Source organism: Thamnophis elegans, chromosome 1, assembly GCF_009769535.1.
Source record: "Thamnophis elegans isolate rThaEle1 chromosome 1, rThaEle1.pri, whole genome shotgun sequence".
Lineage (NCBI taxonomy): Eukaryota > Metazoa > Chordata > Lepidosauria > Squamata > Colubridae > Thamnophis > Thamnophis elegans.
Window position 1 is genome coordinate 164,876,329 of NC_045541.1, and position 23,679 is coordinate 164,900,007.

The following is a 23,679-nucleotide window of genomic DNA, read 5'->3' on the forward strand; positions in this document are numbered from 1 at the left end:
TGCTGGGAGACGGGAGGGGAGGGGCCTAGTAAAGGTGGAGCCTTTTTTGGCGCCTTGCTAACGGCATGGCCCTGCCTTGCAGGGTTGTTGTGGCTCAGCTGCCCCGGTGAAGCCCCGAAGGCCGCTTCCTCGTTCATTATGAGCGAGTTTCGGATTCATCACGACGTGAACGAGCTCCTGAGCCTGCTGCGAGTGCGGGGCGGCGGGGAAGGGGCGGAGGTCTACATCGACCTGCTCCAGAAGAACCGCGCCCCTTATCTCACCACCACCGCCTCAGCCCTCGGAGCCAAGGTGGACCGGCCGGGAGAGACGGGGAGAGGGGGTGTCAATCGGGGCTGGGGGAAGACGGGGACCAGCGGAGTCTTTTCCTGCCTGGGAATATCTAATTTGATAGCAAAAGGCCTTTTTAAAAATAATAGTACTTACACTTATATACCGCTTCACAGTGCTTTTACAGCCCTCTCTAAGCTGTTTACAGTCAGCCTATTGCCCCCAACAATCTAGGTCTTCATTTTACCCACCTCGTAAGGATGAAAGGCTGAATCAACCTATTTTTGTACACGAGGGAATGAGATATCTTGAAGTAAACGCCGCACAATGATCACTGATGGAGAAGGAGAGAGGAATGGGAAGTAGAGAAGGATGGTAGAGGGAAGAAAGGAAGTAGGGAGGAGGAGAGAGGGAGAGGAGGTTGAATAACCATCTATATAATATATAGTATCGTGTATGGAAAGCAGAAGAGCAAATGATAGTTGCTGTGGGTTGATTGTAAGAGGAATTGATATAATACTGGATAATACAAAATAGTGTTGGTTAAGATGTAATGGTATACTTGTGATTACTTGTATGAAAATAAAAAAAATTTAAAAATCACACAAAAAATGATCACTAAGGGCTGCAAAGGTCCACCCGGCTATTCCTCCACAATAATAATAATATTTAAGGATCCAACTGGATTTTGCAATCCATTTTAAAAGGGTTGACTGGCCCAGCATTTAACCTTAAACTTTAACCTTAAACTGTCTACCATTGACCTCACCCCATTCCTAAGAGGTCCGTAATGGAGGCATGCATAAGCGCACCATTGTGCCTACTGCCCCTGTCCTCCTATTCCCATATCCCCATTTCCTGTGTTCATGTCCATGTCTATGCCTATACCTGTTATCTCGTACATGTTTTAATAAATAAAGCCATAAAGCCCTTCTGGGTCCCACTGACTCATAAGGAGTTCCTATCCCACTCCACTTCCATGATGGTGGAGCTAAGGGTGGGGTAGAGAAATATACTGCAGGTTTATTTGTTTAGTCGTTATTTATTTATTAAATGTACTTGCCGCCTCTTCATCGTGGGGGCTACTCTGGATGGCTTACAATAATAAAAAGAAGAAAAGGTGTATAAACAGAAGTAAAATAATAGAACAATAAAATAAACAATTACAAAAGAACACAAAGGTGTGAGTAATATGATAACCAAAAAGATGGATGGGTGGAGAACAGCGAGCAAGAGGGAGTAGAGGGGAGTCTGCCATCAATCTAGCAGCCACCTCCAGGTTTATCAGGTTTATTCATTCATACCTGGCTGGTTTCCAAAATATGAAGTTGTGTTCATTTTTGCTGGCCTTCCTGACCACATTTTATCCCAGAGTGAACCAGGTAAATCCAAATTTGTAGAGTTATGTGGCATCATTCAGCCCATAAAGTTCCATCCCCTGCTCAGGCTAGAAATCAAAATAATTTACAGAGATGATGATAGCAAGGATGTTTTCACCAAGATAGAAGAAACATGGGGAGATGTGGTAAGTGATGTTGGTTTCTTTATCATGGGTCTTTAACTTTTTGACTATCTCATTTCTTTTCTTTGCATAAAGTTGCTTACCCCAAAGAGGAATAGCCTGGTGGATATGAATATATGATAAAAGTCAGAGAGGGAAAATCTATAGCAGCTTTTTCCCCTGCAACCACAGGACCATAGTTCATCTGTCCAGCCATTCTGCTTCATGCCAGAGGAAAGGCTTTGTTAAGTAGAAAAGCACTCTAGAAGTTTGCAGATATATATTTGTGTAGTTTTTTTCCCTCTTGTAATACATGAGAACAATAGTATTATTGGGTTTTTTTTATTTTGGTTGTTTTTGTACACCACCCAAAGTCACATTGCTCAAATTGGGTGGCTATATAAATTAATTAAAATTTTAAAAGTAAATAATAACAATAACATGTATTTCCTAGGTTAAAATTGCAGAGTTTTCACGGACTCCGGAAGATTTCTTAAACAAATATGATGAACTAAAATCGAAGAATACAAGACATCTTGACTCACTTGTGTATTTGCTGTCCAAGCTTACAGAAGACAAAGAGGTAAAAGCTTACTACTTTAGAAACCCATATAAAAACAATTTCAATTCTTAGTTACTGATAGTTGTGTTGGTAAGAATAGGAGACCAAGCATTAAAGGAATCAAGACCAACCATAGTTATGCAGTGGGATCAAGAAAGGAGTACAAAACAAGGAAATAGGGAAATCTCTTGCATTCTCAAGCTTACAGTGTTGAGTTGAGGACTACAGCAAAGCAAAATAAAAGTCTGGGTTAAGCAACATTAATTTTCCAAGCCCATGTACAGAATAACTTCTAAATGTAATATAGAGGTCTTTTCAATTGGAAATGATCACAGAATGCAGGGGATGAAAGGGATATTGGAAATTATCTATCTGGGTCCAAGATTCCCCAAAATGGTTAGAATCAACCCTCAAGGGTCACTAGAACTATCCATTATGGTTGTTACTATTATTTGTAGTTCTATTAGTTAAAGTGGTATTTATTAAATTATTTTCATACAATAAACTTTTGGGGTGTGCATGAAGAATCTGAAACTTCATGAGGGAGTCAGTGAGCTGAAGAGATAGGAAACCTCTGATCTAGTGGGACCCCAGTAAGCTCTCCAATCGTATAGCATAGCTGAGTGACAGTGAACAAGTCTTTATTTACACATTTCTAGAGGAGAGTCTACTATCTCGAGATAGTTTGTCCCTTTATTGAACAGTTCTTACCATTAGGGATTTTTTTCTGATGTCCAACGAAAATTTGCTTTGCTATCACTGAAACCCATTTAAATGATATAGGGGATCTTCTGCACAAAGGGAATAAATGCCATTCTAAACATTAAAGTAAACATCTTACTCAAGGATGCCTCAGAAGCTGAGTGAAGTTATTAATCGGCACTCACCATAAAGCTAGAATCAAGAACATCTGGATAAGAGAACATCTGGATAAGAGAACAAATTCATGTTGCCATACATATCCAAATTCCATAATAGGTTTCAGGGAATTGTCAGAAATGCAAGTAGATGCCCAGATATGTTGGTAGCTGGAAGTATAGTAAGTTCAGGAAATAATCAGGAAATTGTACATGTGAAAGACTGAAGCCTTCATTATTTCTGAATTCTGTTTTTCGTCCATTTTTAGACATTACAATACTTGCAACAGAATGCAAAGGAAAGGGCAGAACTTGCAGCAAGTGCAGCAGCCAGTAACAGTGGTAGCAGCAGCCTCACTTTCTCTGTCCCCTCAACATCTTCCAAAATGACTGTTCAAGAACTAGAGGAGTTACGGAAACAGCTGGGCACTGTGACAACTGGTTCCAGCTCACAGCAGGTCTCTGATGTTCTTCCTTTATTTATTTGCTGTATATAAGCCATCTAATCCAAAAGGCCTTGCATATTCTTTTATGATTCCATATTTATTGAGTAGAGAGTGAAAATTATTTTTCTAGTAAGCAGTTGTGACTTACCTCTTACTAGAAAACCTTTAGAAAGATTAAAACCATTGGAGGGGTAAAACTTTTCTCTCTTTTTTAAAAAAATACTTTCATTATTTTGGAGAGAAAAACAGAAACTTAAAAGTTTCTTCCCAGATTTTTTTTTTTTTTACTTTTGCTAATAGATGCTTCTCTCTAAGAAAGTTGTGGAATGTTATTTGAAAGTCAACTTGTTATTGCCAAAAACATCTAGTGGAATAGTTTTGATGTTGGAAGGTGATGTAGAAGATCACAAATAAAATAATCGCTAAAACCTATGTTTGTAATAGAAACACAATGAATAAGTAAATTGTGAATGAAGAACATATTCCCTGTCAAGAAACAAAAGTTGGGGTTATTCAATATACATTTATCAAAAATTATAAGGAATCACAGGGAAAATATACTGTAGTAAATTATTTGGTAGATAATGCAATATGTTCTGCATAGGCTATCCCTTGGCCATTTTAATTACTCAAAATAACACTGAAATGTTGTTTCTTACAAGTTGCTTACTTCTGAACCCAGTTCAATATCTTGATGTTGATTTTTAAAGCCCTGAATTGCTACATGCCAGACTTGAATGGCTTGAGGAATGATTCTTCCCATATAAACTAGCCTGGCACTTTAGTCATTTTTTGATGTCCTGTACTGTGGTTGTGGATGCTTAGAATGGACTAAGCAAAGTTAAATTTACAACTTTTGAACTCATTGTGGAATGTGAAGGTAATACAGACTGGATGAAATTAACTGGTTGGGTGAGGTAGAGGGTTAAGAAATGTTTTGTCTGCTCAAATAAAGATAGATAACACTTTTTTTTTGGCCATGCAGTAAATCAATTGCTAAAAATATTTTATTCTGCTGTGACAGAACCAATTTGTCTCATCTTTTTGTGGCAAAAAGTCTTCTTTATATTAGTTTGGCAGGAATTTTACTCACAGAATGTCATGTCTCATTTTTCTTTGGCAGCCTCTTGAACTTGTACGAAAGGCACTCCGAGAAAAGCAGAACAAGAAAAATTCTGGCCAGCCTATACCATCATTCCCTTCCTGGGTGTATGAGAGACCAGCTCTTATTGGAGACTTCCTCTCTGGCTCTACTTTAAGTACAGATACAACTGTGCCAATAGGTGAGTAAAAGTAGTTGATTGTAAGAGACCATCTAATCATGAAGCTCCACACCAATCTATTGTTTGGCTGGAGCCTTTCATTAGCACTTAAACATTCACTCTATATGTTAGTTTCTGCTAGTTACCGCAAAAGAACAGTGATATAAAGTTAGAGATGTTAATTAATTCATGTATATTATTCTGTTCAACAAATCAGGGAAGATTATTTTGTATCTTACTTGGATGCCTTTAATATAAAAACTGTATCCTCCAGAAGCCTGAAAGTTGTTTGTTTGTTTTTCCCTTCTCCAAAATATCATATATATATTATTTCCTCATCAGGTACATTACCATTGGCAGCCCAAGAGTCTGCAGTTGTAGAAGACCTGCTGTATGTTTTGATAGGTGTGGATGGCAGATACATTACAGCACAACCACTTATTGGTAGAGATACTCGTACTTTTGTAGTGGATCCCAATCTAGATATGTCTGTTAAGGAATTGGTCACTAGAATCCTCCCTGTCGCTGCAAGTTACTCCATAATAACCAGGTACTAGCAATTTCCTTAAAACTTCACTAAGGGGGACCGATGAAGGTGTCCATTTCTTACATGCTTCTTGCAACTACTCTAGAAAGTCAGGCTCTTGTTTCAAATTGACAAAAGGCTTGGATTATTGCAGGTTTGTAGAAGAGAAATCTTCCTTTGAATATGGGCAGGTAAATCATGCATTGGCAGCAGCAATGAGGACCCTCATTAAAGAGTACATGATCCTGATAACCCAACTGGAACATCTCCAGCGCCAAGGACTCCTCTCACTGCAGAAGCTTTGGTTTTATATTCAGCCCACAATGAGGACCATGGAAATCTTGGCTTCTCTTGGTGAGGAATTCTTCTTTCTTTGATATATTGGGATGGTGGGAAATATTTTCTATTAAACCATCTTTCAACAGGTGAATATTCTTCTTTTTTCAGCTACTTCGATAGACAAGGGCGAATGCATGGGAGGTTCAACCCTCAGCCTACTCCATGACAAAACATTCAATTACACAGGGGACAGCCAAGCTCAGGAGCTGTGCCTCTATTTAACCAAAGCTGCCAGTGTTCCATACTTTGAGATATTGGAGAAGTGGATCTACAGAGGAATTATCAACGATCCTTATAGGTACCCTGAGGAATCGTGCTCTTTTTTTTTTCCTGGGTATCATTTGTGCTATTGTTGGGAGACGAGATAAAATTCCTTGCACTGATTGAAGCGGTGTGTTAGTGCTGCCAGAGTAACCAGAGTATATATAACACATGAAAAAAAACAAAGATCCTTTTCCACCTTTGTATTCTCATTTCCTCTTTCACTCTTCTATCCCCCCCCCTTCCCTGCCACTGCTCTTCATCACTCCCAGACATTCATTTCTTTTAATTTTATAGTGAATTCATGGTGGAGGAACATGAACTCCAAAAGGAAAAGATCCAGGAGGACTATAATGATAAGTACTGGGATCAAAGATACACCATTGTCCAGCAACAGATTCCTTCCTTCCTGCAAAAGGTTGCTGATAAAATACTCAGCACAGGTAAGCATTTAGCTTTCAGTGAACAGGAAAGAGAGCAGAGGCTACTGAAAAACAATACTGTTAAGAACCTAAAAATGTGAAACTTGTGCCTCCTTTGGTAATTCGGAGTGAAAGGTTCTTTTTTTTAATCCTGGAAAAGCAATGGTTGTTCACGGAGCCTGAGAAAGCCATATGGATGGAATCTTGCTGGCCTTGTCAAATCCCTGCAGTTTTCTTGGCAGGTTTTTGACAGTGGCTTATGATTGCCTGCTTTTTAGGGCTAAGAGAGAGAGACCCAAGGTCATTCACTTGATTTCATGCCTAAGGCTGGACTAAAACTCCCAGTTTCTGATTTGATCATTTAACCACTATACCAAACTCTCTCCCTTAGAAATAATTACATGTTTTTAAATGTACCATGCGTGTACATCACTTCTTTTCACAAGGCAGAGCAAATTAAGTTTTGCTTGATGTAAAGTTTTTATTCAATCTATACCCATCTGAGTTATTCCTTTCTTCCTTCAGGGAAGTACTTAAATGTGGTCCGGGAATGTGGCCATGATGTTACTTGCCCAGTGGCAAAGGAGGTTGTTTATACCTTGAAGGAGCGTGAATATGTGGAACAGATAGAGAAGGCCTATAATTATGCCAGCAAAGTCTTGCTTGATTTCTTGATGGATGAAAAAGAGCTTGTGGCCCGCTTAAGGTTTGCTTCATTTGTTATATTCAGAAAGTGCTGTTTTTACCTTCCTTTGCCTAAGAGAATGATTCAGGGAGGATGGAAACATGTTGGCTTTTGTTAACTTTTCTCCTTGTAGAAAATATGTCCCCTTTTTTATTGAGCAGGTCCATCAAACACTACTTTCTCATGGACCAAGGTGACTTTTATGTCCATTTCATGGATTTGACAGAAGAGGAGTTGAAAAAACCAGTAGATGATATCATTCCGACTAGATTGGAAGCTCTTCTGGAATTAGCATTACGTATGAGCACAGCTAACACTGACCCATTTAAAGATGATTTAAAGGTAAGCGACTCTTTGCAACCTGAAATGAAAACAAGGTGTTATAAGGACAGAAAATAAAGACAGATGTCAGATCCACAGATAAAAACTGGGAGAGGTCTAGATAGTTAACTGTCTCTGCCTTTATCAAGCCAGTAATATAAAACTTTCAGGATAAAAAAAAATCCTGAAGCAACCATAACAGCAGATACACTATTAACAACTCAAGCGAATACTTAAGTCACAGCATTTGCCATATAAGCCAAGAGGAAGTGCAGCTAAAAGCCTTTTTAGAGCAAAGGGTCATGTTGATTATCATTGTTAGTATACGTTTATATGCTGTCCAACTCTCATTGGTCAGTTAATAATTCCATAATTATTAAATACTTATATAATTATATATTATATATTATATTAAATATATAATTATGTATATAATTATAGAAGCATCTAAGCAAAAGACTATATATTTGTGGGTAGAAGAAATGCCTTTTTTGCCTAAGTTGTCGTACATGCATTACCTAACCTAATTACTTAAAAATGCCTTATAATTAACAAAAAGAGTGTTTTTTTTCTCTCCAATATCACATTGTCAGATTCTTACTTCAGCTTTAAGCTAACCTTGTTGCTCTTGTGGTTTCTTTCAAGATTGACTTGATGCCACATGATCTCATAACACAGCTCCTGCGAGTTCTGGCCATTGAGACAAAGCAGGAGAAAGCCATAATCAATGCTGATCCAACAGAGCTCACGCTCAGTGGCCTGGAAGCATTTTCTTTTGATTACATTGTGAAGTGGCCATTGTCTCTCATCATCAACAGGTAAGCCAAGGAGAGGAATTTCTGCCAGGAAGAACCACATCATTTATACATTGCCGTCAGTATATTTTTTGCAGTGATTTGATCACTGATAGTTTAATAATCTGGGGTCCCAATATAGGAAGTGTTTAGGATGGACTAAAAACTGCCCATGCCTGGATGGGCAGTGTGATGGCTAATGGTTAAAATGCTGACTTGTCAGCTGGAAAGCCGACTGCCATGTTCCAGATCTGAGCACCACACAACAAGGTGAGCTCACCTTATTTGCCCCAACTTCTACCAACCTAGCAATTTGAAAGCATACACATGCGAGTAGGTAAATGGATACCACTTTGGTGGGAAGGTAACAGCGATCCATGTTTTGCCACATGCTCTGCGCTATAATGTGATGTCATGCTGGCCACATGACCATGGAAAAATCTTTGGACAGCACTCAACAGCTTTGTAATGGAGATAAGTACCACCCCCTAAAGTAAGCTACGACTAGCAAAATAAATTACCTTATGCCTAGATAAATTTCCTTCTGAGAAAATTTAATGCTTGCTTAGCATTTGCTTGTAATTCAGAAACAGTCAAAGATTTCATTTCTATATGCTGCTATTTTTATGCTTGACTTGTAGAAAAGCCTTAACACGGTATCAGATGCTCTTCAGGCACATGTTCTATTGTAAACACGTGGAGCGGCAGCTGTGCAATGTCTGGATCAGCAGCAAAACAGCTAAGCAGTGTTCCCTACATTCATCAAAATGGTAAATGATCCTTCAGTGTTCAGTGGACTAGAAATAGTTGCTCAACTATTTATGCAAACAGCCTTCCATCTCTGACATCTAGTAATACCCTGCCAAGGAATGTTTTCCAACCTGGAAATTCTTATCCTCCAGTTATGGAGATACAGGGAGGAATCAGTGCTTTCTAAATAAATGGTTTTTGTCATTCTAAAAGTGAAGGAAATAAAAAGAAATTGAAAGGCAGGTAGAGATCTCATTTATGTTAATGGTTTCCAGCTTTCACCCCTCCCCCATTTCATCCTCCAGTGAAATGTTTCGATCAAAAGCTAAACATCAAGTATGTTTGAAAGGTAAGTAAATTTTAAGCTGCAGCTGCTTCAGAGAAAACTGTTTTGCAATTAGTGAAGTTGCTAGTACTTCAGTATTAACTTCAGTGATGGGAGTGACTTTTCTGGATTTCTGCCATTTCGTTCTAGGCACTAGTTAACAAGGTCATAGACTCAACTCGTCTGCTTCCAAAGCATAGCAGTAACTACTCTGAGGCTGGGTTTACATGACACATTAAGTCAGGGGTGTTAAACTCACGGCCTGGGGGACAGATCTGGCCCGTTGGGTGCGTATATCTGGCCCATGGGGCCACCCTGGAAACAGTGAAGGACTGGCCTGTGGTTTCTCCAAGCGAAAACGGACTTTGGAAGGGCTGTGTGCAGCTCTCTCGAGCTCCATTTTCACTGGGGGAGGGTTGCAGGAGGCCGTCGCAGCCAAAACAGAGTTTGGGAGCCTGTTTTCGCTGGTAGAGCACTCGGGCTGCCTCAGGTGCCCCCAAGATGAGTGCCGTCAAGCTGGCCATGCCCAACCTGGCCCCAAGGTCAAACACAACCCTAATGCGGCCCTCAATGAAATTGAGTTTGACACCCTTGCATTAAGTCATATGAACAGTTCATGAGAGTATTCACTCTTTGCCCTTACACCAACTTACGTGATTCATTATCTATAATTGAAGGCTTACCTGAAGCATCATATAACCCTGAAAATGAATTGGCTGTTGTTTAGATTTGTGAATTCTAAAATTGAAACCTACAACAAGCATTGATTCTATATTCTGGTTCCTGAAAATAAAACAACAGCCACTCCAAATTCAGAGGCATGTTACCTCTCGGTGGCAAACTTATACTTCCTACCCTGACTCTCTTTGAGTTTGTTGTCCCCCTATAGCTTCATCAACCCTAATTCATGAACTCTTCCTTGTGCTCACTGCTCCTCTCTTTTTAGGTTTGCGGGTGCGTATACTCTGCGTCAGCGGATGCTCAATTTCGTGCAGAATATCCAGTACTACATGATGTTTGAAGTGATGGAACCCACATGGCATATTTTGGAGAAGAATCTGAAGTTGGTTAGTCTGTATCAAAGTATATTAGCTAGAATAACTAAAGAGTTCATTGCACTGCTGAATCCAAACTATAGAAGCCAATTGGTTTGTGTCATCTATTCTGCCTATTTAGCAAAGCTGTAAAGGAGTTATGGGGGGGGGGGGTTGTCTCCCACCACTAGAGCTCTTCTAAGTCTGCAGAACCTGTTCTATATTGAGCAGGCTTCCTGGATGAAATTTTTGGTAACCTATGGCAACTGAACAATTGGATAAGCATTCTTTTCAATTGGATAAGCATTATTTGTTAGAACAAATCTTAATACTTCAAACCACAGATGCTCCTGAAATCTACGTAGCTGTCTAGACAGAGCAAAGATTACCAATTCTATTTTGAGCAGTTACCATCCTTTTTTATTAGCTATTGCTAATCTAGCTTCCTTACTGGTTTAAATCTTTGGGAGTATGGATGTTTCCAGACAATATCATTGCTGCTAGGTACACATAACATGTTATAGTCAGGCCAGTAAAAACAAAGTAACATTCACACAACATGCTCATTTGATTAATTTCAGTGTTGGTTACTTGTCTCCAGATCATTTGGTTTGCATGACATGAACCTTGAAAACCAGTTAACTCCCACATTGAGTGTTGAGTAAATTGAGGGTTTTGAACAAACTTGTTTTATGTTCCTGAAGAAAACATAGCTGGAACTGATAGCTGGAAGTTGTACGAAACCCAGTATTAGGTAAACATTAGAGAAAAATTCCTCCAAGCCATGAGGACCAGAAGGCTATTTGAAGAAAAATATTTGAATTGAGGTTGGCCATCACTTGTGTGAGATAAGCTAATTGGATTCTGTTCTGCAGAGCATCAAACAAGATTATACTAGGTGACTTCCAACTGTGATTGCTAGAAGAAGAGTTTGTTGATGTTATTATATCTCCTTCAATAGGCCTCCAATATTGATGATGTCTTGAGCCACCATACAAGCTTCTTGGATAATTGCTTGAAGGATTGCATGCTTACCAATCCAGAGTTACTGAAGATTTTTTCTAAGCTGATGTCTGTGTGTGTCATGTTCACCAATTGCATGCAGGTAGGACCCACATAGCTGTAAGTCTTCTAGATTTGTTGAGAAGGGCCACCTGCTGAATTATGTAGGACCTCACAGGCGATATATGTATGCTTCGGAAGATGAACCTGTTGGAAGTATTTTAAAGCAGTGGTCCCCAACCCCCGGTCCGCGGACCGGTGCCGGGCCGTGGAGTACCTGGCACCGGGCCGCGCAGCGGCCGGGGGCCATGATCGCTGCAGCGGCTGGGGGCCATGCAACGGCCGACTCTTCACTCATGCAGCGCCGGAGGGGGGGAGCTGCGCGGAAGCACAGGAGCAAGTGAGGCGAGGAGGAAGAATTCCCCGCTACTACACCACCTCCGCCCCCTCCCCGAGTCAGCCGTCCCCTCAGTGAACGCCTCCGCCTCTTTCTCCTTTCTCGCCTCAGTCGGCTCGCCTGGAAGCGAGGCGAGGAGGGGGCGGACCATGCGCTGGAAACGGAGCCCTTGGAGGCCGCTCTCTTCTTTTTCCCGCCCGGCCTTGCCTTGTGAGAAGGAACGGCGGGAGAGGTAGAGAGAGAGAGAGAGAGAGAGAGAACGTCGGGCCGCCGAGGGGGGGGGTCTTTTGAGGGGAGATGGGGGGTGCACGATTTTGGCGCGCGTGCGCCCTCCGTGGGCGTGGGGGGGGGCTGAGAGGAGTCTAACGGTAGCGCAGGAAAGGGGAGGGTATGAGCGCCGCCTGAGATGGTGAGGGGCAGTCGCCAGATTCAGGCCGCCGCTGCCGCTATTGCAGTGCACGGTGGAAAAGCGGCGGTCTTGCCTCCCGCCCGCTCCAGTTGCCGCAGCCAGGGGTGGGGGCTCGGTGCCTGAAGTCTCTTGCCTCTCTTCCAAAATTTCGCCAACGGGCATCGGTGAAGCGCGCTCTTTCTCTTCCTCACAAAACACATTTCCTTTCCCCCCACGCGTAGTTATTGGCGATATGGACTCTTGGAGGCTGCGCTCCCGGGTCGCGTTTCTCCTTTTATATATGGTAGTGAAGATACCTAATACTCCCACCCCCTATTTCCCCCACGACAACCTTGTGAGGTGGGGGGGCTTAGATAGAGTGAATGGGCTTAATACTGTATTCTTTTTACATTGCTATCCTCTGGCTTATTTAATTTTGCCCTTGCTCTTTTTATCTTTGACCTTGATTAATTCAGCTGTTTATTCCTTAAAATCTACATACAAAATGGAAGGTGGGATATGATTCAGGTGTTGAATTGGGAAGGTGGATTTAAAAAGTATGTTTGTATTCCCCCATTTTCGCCCCCCCACCCCTGCGCGCGCTCAGCGGGCCACGGTAAAATTATCAAAGGCTGACTGGTCCGCGGCGATAAAAAGGTTGGGGACCACTGTTTTAAAGCACCTGTCTGTAGTACTTAAGTATTCCTTTTCCCAGGGTTACACAGTTGTCTGAAAAAAAGATGCAGTTTTTTATTTAGTCAATTGCTGCAATTGTACCAATTCTTGGCAGCGTCTAACAAAGTAAAAAAATCAAATAAAATTATTAGCTTCATGGCTGCTCCTAGCCAAGAAATCTGGGAGGGCAAATGTGTACCACCCAATCACATCACAATACTGCAAATTAAGTTTAGGAAATTGTCCCTTGCTGTGTCTTAAATACAGTCTTTAAAGCAACACTGCTTTAAAGATAGGCAGTATGCAATAGGCACTAAGTTCATGGTCTCACATGCTCTAGAACATGGGTCATCAAACTACAGCCCGCGAGCCACATGTAGTTCGCCAAAGCCATTAGGCTGCCCACCAAAGCCACGAGGCTGCCCTTCCCACTTGCTCCATCCACCCTTCGCGAGCCCCGCAGGCTGAAACTGAAAGGTAAGGCCAACAATTTTGGCCTGCAGGATGCTTCTGGAGGTGGAAGGGTGAAAAACAGGGTGCACTGGTCCCCCAGGTGGCCAAAAACCGGGCAAAAATGGCCTGTTTTTCACCTCCCCTGCCTCCAGAAGATGGATAAAGAGAGATAGATAGACAGAGAGGGAGAAAGAGAGAGAAAGAGACACACAGAGAGAGACAAGAGATTTCTCAAGCTCCTTGGGGCTGAGAAGAATCACTGCAAAACCTTGAGTTTCCTGAAGAGGGCCACTAGACTCCTAAACAACTGAAAAAACAATCTAGTAAAAAGAAAAGGCAACCAAGAGCAACATGCAAACAAAAGCAAATAAAACAACCCCAGGAGCAAAATTAAAGTTTAATTTGTGTACATTGTTCAGTGGACTGTTAAATTGGCCACGCCCACCTATCACATGACCTGGCCATGTCCATCCAGGCCCCCAACAATCTGTGGGACTGTGAATTGGCCCCGTTTAAAAAGTTGGAGACCCCTGCTCCAGAATATGAAAAATTGTGCAGAATCTTAATATTATATGCAATTTAAATACTCCATCCTTTGCTTTTTTTGCTTGTCAGAGGTTTTCCCACAGCATGAAGCTAGATAATGAAATGGACCGCCTCACTGTAGAGCATGGGACTATGAGAGGCCCACCTACTAAACAGGAAAGAGTAGAGGAATCCACACGGAAGCAGCTTGCTAATAAGGTACGTTGTGGATCCCAGGTCTTCCCACTTTCTCTCTTACTCTAACACAGCACTTGAAAATGTTAAGCTGTTGCGCTTTTGTGCTGTATCAGAATCACTAAGTTAAGTCACCCAAATGGTTTAGTCAGCTAAACACAATGTGTATGTTTCATTTTGGTTTATGTGAATAACAGTTGGAAGGGACCTTGGAGGTCTTTTGGTCCAACCCCCTGCTGAAGCAGGAAACCCTATGCCATTTCAGATAAATGGTTGTCCAATCTCTTCTTAAAAACCTCCAATGCTGGAGCATCCAAAATTTTTGGAGGTAATCCATTCCACTAATTAATAGTCCTAGCTGTGAAATTAACCTATTAAGTTAATAGACAATAGTTTATGGCTAAATGTTATTTGAAAAAATACTATGTGGGAAAGTGCAGAAGCTTATGTCTTAATGCTATACAATCATACAAATGATTGTACAGCATTACAGCTTTTCTTGGTAGAAAAACAGTTTTTCTCAGTAGAATTTACAAGTTCTCAGAGCGCATTTACTGCATGTCCTTTCGATGTTCTCCTGTGCGCTGCTTGGGGAATCCAAGCATGGGTTAACTTTGTCCATTAGCCTTGAGACTGAGTTACGCAAATTGCTGGCCACACCTCCTCTGACTGGACTGGTTCAGTTTTTTAACTCAGTCCAGACTAAAGAGATGCAAAATTATTCTTTCTGGGTTGCTAGACAAATTCATCATTATTATTATTCAGCTTAGATTCCCTTCACCAGCTTGAGCTCCTTTCACGGAGCGGTAAATATCTCTACAAATAGGTTCGTTTTCTCTTCGTTTAAAGTGGCAATTGGATTTTAGTGTTCCCGGAGCCTTCGGGGCCAGGGAACCTCTTTATTGGAGGTGAGGGCGTGCTGTTGTTCACTGTGGGAAGGTCGGTTCGCCACCTTCGTTTTGTCTTGCCGCAGCTGGGGATCAGTGCGCTGCCCGCTCTAGCCACTGTCCGTCGCTCCCTCCCCCCGAGATTGTCTGGCGATGCGCGGAGCCCGGACGCCCCCATCACCATATGGCTGGGCTCCCTGTATTACCTCGATCTCGAGAGCCTCTGGAAGCTGCGGCTGCGGTCGCTGGCAAGATACGAGGCAGGCGTTCTCCATTCTGGCGGCAGCCTTTGTACCTCACCGATTTGAATCTCCCGCCCCCGCTCTTGGTCACGGGGGGCATTTTGGAGCCCTTTTCGCTCCGACAAACAGTCTGGCTGGGCGTGGCTTCATTTTCCCGCCCACAGTGACCTAAAATCACCAGATTCATTGCTCTACGGAGGTTGGTTCGCCACCATTCTACTGGAGCACGAGTTTGATCTCTCACGGCCTCCAGCTTCGATTGCGATCGGCATTTGTGAGCTTGAGCCCTTTCAACCTAGCTTACATGGCAGATCGTTCTATTACCGGGGGCAGCGCTGGGGCTTCCACCTCTCCTCAGTTGTCCTCCAATGCCACTGGGGCCTCATCTAGAGTGGGTAGGACCACCACCAGGGCCACCAGCCACAGATCCTGCGCCACCTCAGCGGCTACTGCCAGGGCTGCTAAGCACACCAGTAAGACCAAGAATGGGTCTAGGGATCCCTCAGCCCCCAGGCCACCTCCCATCCTGCTGCCTGAAGGGCCTTCTACCTCCGGCCTAACTGGAATTCAAAATTGGTCCCCAGATCTCCCACTCCCTCAGGATCTCACAACTGCAGGACCTGACTCAGGCCTTCAGGGCTCGTCTGATCCTTCTGAGCCCAGCCCAGCCCAGGCCCAGCCCCCTCCTGTTCAGGGGCCTCAGCCACCTTTACTCCCACAGCTGCTGGCAACAGACCGGAGGATACTTCAGAATTTGACCTCTCCCCTGGGCTCAGGGACATGATTGCCACTGCCATATCTAGGGGAGTGGATGCAGAATTACAGCATAGGACTCAACACTCTAGGAATTTGATTTCTGCCAGAGATTTAGTCACCTCTCAGGCTGATCCCCCTTCTTCCTTGCCTTCCATCTACAGCAAGCGGTCTGTTTTAGGGAAGGAAGGTGAGTTTTTGGATTTAGAGTTATCAGATGATGAAGGTCTGATTCAGGATAAAGTCTTTGACTTTGATTTTAATAAGATTTGTATGCCGCCCACTCCCTAAGGACTCTGGGAGGCTCACAACAAAATAAAAAACATTTAAAATATATAAAAGATACAATGTTAAAATTAATGCAACATCCATTCCATCAGGTGGGGCTGGAAATGAATCAACAGCCCCAAGCCTGCCGGAACAGCCAGGTCTTGGTCGCTTTACAGAAGGCCGGGAGAGTGGTGAGGGTCCAGATCTCTGCAGGTAGCTCGTTCCACAAGGCCGGTGCAGCTACAGAGAAGCCTCCCTCGGGGAGCCACCAGCCGGCATTGTCCGGTCGTCGGCACCCGGAGGAGGCCCAACCTGTGTGATCTTATTGGTCGTTGGGAGGTGAATGGAAGGAGGCGTTCTCTCAGGTAGCCAGATCCAATACCATATAGGGCTTTAAAAGTAACGACTAGCACCTTGAAGCAGGTCCGGAGACCAATGGGGAGCCAGTGCAGGTCGCGGAGGATAGGTGTAACATGGGTGTATCTAGGTACACCCATTATCGCTCGCGCCGCTGCATTCTTGACCAGCTGAAGTCTTCGGACACTCTTCAGGGGCAGCCCCATGTAGAGTGCGTTACAGTAATCCAGTCTTGAGGTGACGAAGGCGTGAGTGACCATTTGAAGTGCCTCCCGGTCCAGATAGGGCTGTAACTGGTGCACCAGGCGAACCTGGGCAAAGGCCCCCCTGGTCACAGCCGACAAATGATGTTCTAATGTCAGCTGTGGATCCAGGAGGACACCCAAATTGCGAGCCCTCTCCGAGGGGCGAATAACTTCGCCCCCCAGGCTAAGAGGTGGTATGTCAGGACCATCCTTGGGAGGCAACATCAATAGCCACTCAGTCTTGTCTGGATTGAGTGCAAGCTTGTTCGCTCCCATCCAGACCCTAACAGCCTCCAGGCACTGGCACATCACTTCAACTGCTTCACTGAGTTGGCACGGGGCAGACAGATACAATTAAGTATCATCCGCATATTGATGATATTTAATCCCGTGCCGATGTATGATCTCACCCAGCGGCTTCATGTAGATATTGAACAGGAGAGGGGATAGGACCGAGCCCTGCGGCACCCCATATATGAGGGGCCTAGGGGTCGATCTCTGTCCCCCAACCAACACCGACTGCAACCTGTCCGAGAGGTAGGAGAAGAACCACCTCAGAACGGTGCCTCCCACTCCCACCTCCCGTAACCATCGCAGAAGGATACCATGGTATCTTGCATAGATGTTGTTCCTTGGGCGAGGTTCCACATACGATCACTGCAGTGGCATCTCCTCCCATTCCAAAAAGCTCACACCAGTCACTCTCAGGCCAGGGTTCGCTTACCGACCAGGGTGTCCCTGTCGCTCCGTTGGTGGATGTCATCCTGCATCCTCCATGGATGCCTCTTCAAGGAACTGGAGCGGATTGTAGTTACAACGGATGCGAGCCAATTTGGGTGGGGGGGCCCATGCCCTGGATTGAGTGGCTCAAGGTCGTTGGACTGTTCAGGAGCTGAGCAACAGCATCAATTGGCTGGAGCTACGGGCTATCCGCCTAGCCCTCCGAGAGTTTCGAGACCTGATTACATCCAACCATGTACTGATACTCACTGACAACGTGGCCTCCAAGGCGCATGTCAACTGCCAAGGGGGCACGAGGTCCAAATCCCTGATGATGGAAGCAGAACATCTGCACCACTGGGCGGAGAACCATCTGTTGTCAATCCAAGAGGAACACACATCGGGCACTGCGAACGTCCAAGCAGACTTGTTGAGCAGGGCCACAGTAGATCAGGCGGAGTGGCGCTTGCACCCAGCCCTGTTCCGAGAACTGTCCCGCTACTTCAGTCATCCGCAGGTGGACCTGTTCGCTCAACCCGACAAAACACACCTGTCACGATTTTACACCAGGTACCAGGGGCGGAAGGCACCGACGCCCTCCGCAGCCCTTGGCCGGAGGGCCTCCTTTATGCCTTTCCGCCTCTGCCAATTGTACCGCTGGTCATGCAGAAGATTCTGGCGGAACGGGCGGAGGTGCTGCTGGTCGCACCAATGTGGCCACAGCGCCCCTGGTATGCATCTGTCCATCTGTCCATCTCACACCCATGGAGAATTCCGAATGACTGGATATCCCTCTCGCAATCCACAGCTGTTACAGTTAGCCGTGTGGCACATGAGTGGGCAGTCTTGAGTCAGCAGCATTTCTCTGATAAGGTCATCTCCACGATCCAGGCGGCTCGCCGCCCGTCAACAACCCACATCTACGAGGCTACCTGGCGCGCCTTCTGCAGATGGTGTCGAGCAACAGGTGCGGACCCAACCAGGGCAACCAAACGGCAGGTTTTGGACTTCCTACAGATGGGCATGGACAAAGGGCTAACACCTAACACCCTCTGCCATCAAATTGCGGCTCTGTCTACCGCGGGGCCACCCCCTATCTCAACACCCGGGGGTGCGGGCCTTCCTGAAGGGAGCAGTGAAACTTAGTCCGCCTATCATTCATCACTACCCCACCTGGGACCTCTCCCTATTACTCAGTGCCCTTATGGAGGCTCCATTCGAGCCTGTTTGGACCACCTCCCTCAGGTTACTGACTCTTAAGACTATCTTTTTACTAGCCATCAAATCAGCCAGGTGTGTGTCCAAGTTGGCGCTCTCCATCCAGGATGACTTCTGTGTTTTCCATCCAAGCAGGGTCGTACTATGTTTGGACCCAACCTTTCTTCCAAAAGTCAACTCGTGGTTCCACAGGTCACAAGAGATCACACTCCCAGATTTCTGTCCACAGCCATCTCACCCCCGAGAACGGCATTGGCATCATCTCGATGTTCGTCGTTCACTTTGCTGCTATGTGCGACGCACAGCGTCATTCAGAAGGACGGAGGCCCTGTTTGTGTCTTTCCAACCTGCCACCGTGGGCCAAAAGGCATCATCACATACCATTAGCCGCTGGTTGAAGGCGTATATTGCCCTAGCCTACGTCAGTCCCGATTGGTTCCCAGTCACATCACTCCCCATTCTACCAGGAGTGCGGCCAGGACAGCGGCCTGGGCAACGCAGGCCTCGGTGGAGGACATCTGCAGGGCAGTGACCTGGTCATTGCCGTCACCCTTTATTCGTCACTACAAGGTGAACGGCGCGTGCTGCAAAAGGTAGCTTCTTTGGCTATGGCACCAGACCAGCCTCGCTCCCCGCCCCTGAAGTCTATTGTTTTGGCATGTCCCGTGCTTGGATTCCCCAAGCAGCGTGCAGGAGAATGACCGTTGACTTACCTGAACGGTCCTTCTATGTGCGCTGCAAGGGGAATCCAAACCCGCCCTCGATTTTGGCTGTTCTGGGCCTGGACTTCCTTTTTTCCTCTGACATTCTGACTTATCTTGACATCTAGACTTATTTGCTTCTCTCAAGCCGGCTGATCCTTCGTGCAAAACTGAACCAGTCCAGTCAGATGAGGCATGGCCAGCAATTTGCATAACTCAGTCTCAAGACTAATGGACAAAGTTAATCCATGCTTGGATTCCCCTCGCAGTGCACATAGAAGAACCGTTCAGGTAAGTCAACGGCCGTTCTAAGAAATTAATTTGCTATGAAATGTACATGGAACAGTGTAGGATTGCAGGAGCCTTCCCCTTTCAGTTTCAGTCTTTGGGTTAGAAATTATGCTTCATTTCCTGCATTTTGCTTTTTCAGTTTTTAGCAGAGCAGGCAGATTCTTTGCATGTAAGTTCTGGCTTTGAGGCAACAATAAACAAGTTTGACAGCAATTTCTCTGCACATCTGCTGGACCTCCTGGACAAACTGAGCATTTACAGTACCAATGACTGTGAACACAGCATGATCAATATCATCTACAGGTAAGCAGAGATTTTTCCCCCAGAAAAAAAATTCTGTTCCTCAGCAATCTCTATTGAGTGTATAAAACTCTAGAGAGTGCTAGAGTTATATCAGTGGCTATGCTGGTGGTGTGCATATACTCACTTCAGGATCAGACTCCGTATGGCTTTCCGTTTCTGTTGTTGGGGAAGAGCTTTTGCTCTTCACATCCTATTTGCAACCTCTCATAATCTGATGTGGCAGTGGGGAAGTAGAAGCTAGGCTAGTTGGACTTTTGGTCTAGCACAGCTCTTATTTCAGTTCTTCCCATGGTCCACCCATGTAAACCCTACCCTTTCTTTTCTAGACTGGACTTCAACGGCTTCTACACAGAACGACTGGAGCACATGTCTGCAGAAAGGAGTCAGAAGACTGTTTTGCAAGCGGCTCCTCCCAAAGTTGCTGCCTCCACTCAGTGACAGGCCTGGTTTTTATGAAAGTCATTTTCCCAAAGAAAAGTGGCAAGAGTTAAGGACTGTGTCGGGAATGACATGGTTTCATCAACACTTATGTCAAACAAAAGTTGAGGAACAGCAGTGGAAGTATAAAATACAAACTCTAGCAACAATAGTGTATATAAAGGATTGTGACTCTGAATGCTTCTATATTTTTAATCCAAGCATTTAAATTCTAAATTTTCTGTATTATAGGTGAAAACTAGTGTTTCTAAGTGGCATCTTTGATCTTTAAAATGGTACTTTTATATGTACTTGTTTTAAGTCCTGGCAAACTAATTGTGTCAGTGACTGCTCAATTAAATCAGGAAATAAGATAATGCCACCTATTTTGATCACATATTAACAATTTGGGGTAGAATCAGTAATATTACATGAACTTTCATGAACATTGTTCACTGCTGCTAGCCAACTTATGTTAGTATTTGCACTTTTGCAGAGAACTTAACTATCCCCCGTTGTGTACCCTCCGTTCAGATAAAGCTTCATCAAATGTAATGTATTTCATCTGGAGTCTGGTTTGTATACACCTATGTGCACATGCATGGGAAAATCAATGAACAAAAGTCTGATAAAATGGGGGAAATCTGTGCATTGGAAATAGTAGCAGAGTTAGCAGGAATTAGGCACATTGGGAACTATTGGTGGAGATAGCCACTAATGCCACTAAAAGTGGCACTTTCACATTCGAAATGCCCCTTTGAAACGAAATCATTTGGAACTCCTGAATTTCACATTGACAGATACCAAAGGAATCTTTTGGGGGGCGGGTGGGGGGATCAAGTTGTAAAAGTTGAATTTGAAAAAAGACTTCCAAAGATAAAGGAACTTGAAAGAAAGCAAACTGGATGTCAGAACAGATATCGAAACCAAGAGAGCCAAAGCCAAGAAAGATTCAGGGGGGAAGATCTCCAAAATGAATGTAATTTCAAAGAGCTTTTGGAAGACACAATAAGTGGTATTGCAACAATATCTGTAAAAGCACTAGACCCAGAGAGTTCCAAAAGATCTCTCAACTTAGAATGTTGCAACCTTGAACTGATTGATATACTGTGGAGAGGTAGTAACCAATTCCAAGAAAATGAAACAAAGATGGAATAAATTACTGAAACTTTGTACCGTAGAAATGTCATTATTGAAGACTTCTTCGGACACATTCCATACTTTTAGGAAGCTCTCCATACTTTCAATAAAGTCTAGTATTAGAAGATAAATCAGATCAGCATTCCAGTCAAGGCTATAAGAACTGATAGACTACATAAACATGGCAAACAAAAGAATTGTAAAAATTCTAACCAAACTATCCCAGAAAATCTGGGGAATAACAGCATGGCCAATTGTAAGAGTTCAGTACACATACCAATACCAAATGAAAAATAAAAATAGCAGAATAGGCAAACTATCATGAAATATTCGTATATAAACAGGGTGGATAAAATTGATTTTTTTAAAGAAATCAAAAAATGGATTTTTAATTTAAATTGGAATTTTTAATCAAATTTATTTTAATGCTTTTGGAGTAAAAATCTAAAGATAGTTTTCTATTTAAGATACATTAATGTAGTTTATTCAGCACGAAATGGAGCTTAGTTATGTAGCCTGAGGCTGTATATTCTGCAATATTAAGACTGTCGGTGAGCTGCTGCAGGATAGAGATGACAGTTGCTCTTTAAAAATGATGATTTAAATCAAGTTGATTTAAGCCAAGCCTTTTTACTAGTGATTTAAATCGACTTGATTTAAATCAAATCCACCCTGTATATAAGCAAAATAATGCTTAGGATCATCCAATCCAGATTAAAACATTACATGGAAAGGAAAATTCCAGTCAAACTGGTTTAGAAAAAAAAGTTAAGAGACATAATTGCTGGTGCATGTTGAATAATTAAGAAAACCAAAGAACACCAAAAAGAAAGTCAATATCAGCTTCATGGTTTATGGAAAGGCTTTCAATAGTGTTCAGTGTTCTGATGAAAATAGAAATCCCAGAATATCTTAGACAAAACATATATACAAACTACCCAGAAATGACAATTTAGAGGGAACTTTTGAAAACTGACTCCAGGGCAGGAAAGGATTGAGAGTGGCTGTTTGCTCTATCCAACCTAAATCTAGAACCGTGATGACGAACCTATGGCACAGGTGGCATGCAGAGCCATATCAGAGAGCACATGAAGCATTGCCCTGTCAGCTCCAGTTCTATGTGTGGACTGACCAGCTGGTTTTCGGCCTTCCAGGGGGTAGGGGAAGCCATTTTTGCCCTCCCCAGGCTTCAGGAAAGCCTCCTGGAGCCTGGGGAGGGCAAAAACTGGCCCAAGTGGCCTACCGGATGTCCAGAGGCTTCATGAGGCCTGCCCGCATACATGAGAGGAGCTTGGGGGAGGGGGTTGTTCATGCATGTGGGGGGGGGAGGGCATTGCATTATGGATGTGGGGATGTGTGTGCACCCGAGCAGAAAAATGTTCGCCATCACTGGTCTAGAATATGAATCAAGACACTGAAGCTTGGATGGAAAAATGATGTGCATAATTTTAAAACTGAAAGAGCTTGCATTATGCTGATACTAATCTGATAAATGAAAACGCCTGGGATCCGTAAGCTCAAAGTCAAGCAACAAGATAAAAAAAAAGTTGGATTAAGATCAATTATAAAGATGACCTAACTAATGGCAGCAAGGAAAGTAATGAGCCACAGAATTAACAAGATAATGAAGTGGTGGATAGCTTCTGCCTTTTTGGATCTATTACTGTGGCAACATTAAAGGAAACAGCAGCAAAGGAACATTCCACAGACTAGCACTTGGCAACAATGAAAGGCCGAGAGAAGATACGCAGAGGCTGTGATGTGTTTGATCCTATACAGATCACAATTGAGCATGCGGTAGTCTTCCCTATAACATTTACAGAAACAAAAGTTGGGGTTTTAAGAAGCAGCACAGAAAAAGTACTGACACTTTTGAACTTTGGTGATGGACAAGAGCCTAACAATGCCATGAATAGTCAAGAAACCAGATAGATGAGCCTACAGAACAAATCGATCTGACATTTTTACCCAAGGCACAAATATGGTACAAGGTTGAAATTGTTTGTTGGACACAGCCCTGTCTTGCAGTCTATAATTCTGGGAATAATGGAAGGAAAAATAAAACAACTAGCAGCAAGGTGTATGGCTTCAATTATAGTCATGTAATTGGATGAACTGATGGAAGTGCTGAAGAGAGAAAAATTT

The 23,679-nt window shown here is 43.6% G+C and overlaps 1 protein-coding gene across 1 annotated transcript; it reads left to right on the top strand.

Annotated features, from left to right (window-relative positions):
* The first annotated feature begins 40 nt into the window (after positions 1–40).
* TUBGCP2 (tubulin gamma complex associated protein 2) lies at positions 41–21,567 on the top strand. Its single transcript, XM_032237711.1, has 17 exons — positions 41–291; positions 2,226–2,354; positions 3,460–3,648; positions 4,760–4,919; positions 5,241–5,448; positions 5,579–5,778; positions 5,872–6,061; positions 6,322–6,467; positions 6,972–7,152; positions 7,293–7,473; positions 8,098–8,270; positions 8,888–9,016; positions 10,268–10,388; positions 11,317–11,460; positions 13,886–14,014; positions 19,814–19,977; positions 20,304–21,567. The coding sequence occupies exons 1-17, from the start codon at positions 139–141 to the stop codon at positions 20,413–20,415; spliced, it is 2,709 nt and encodes a 902-aa protein (XP_032093602.1). The 5' UTR covers positions 41–138; the 3' UTR covers positions 20,416–21,567.
* Positions 21,568–23,679: the final 2,112 nt, after the last annotated feature.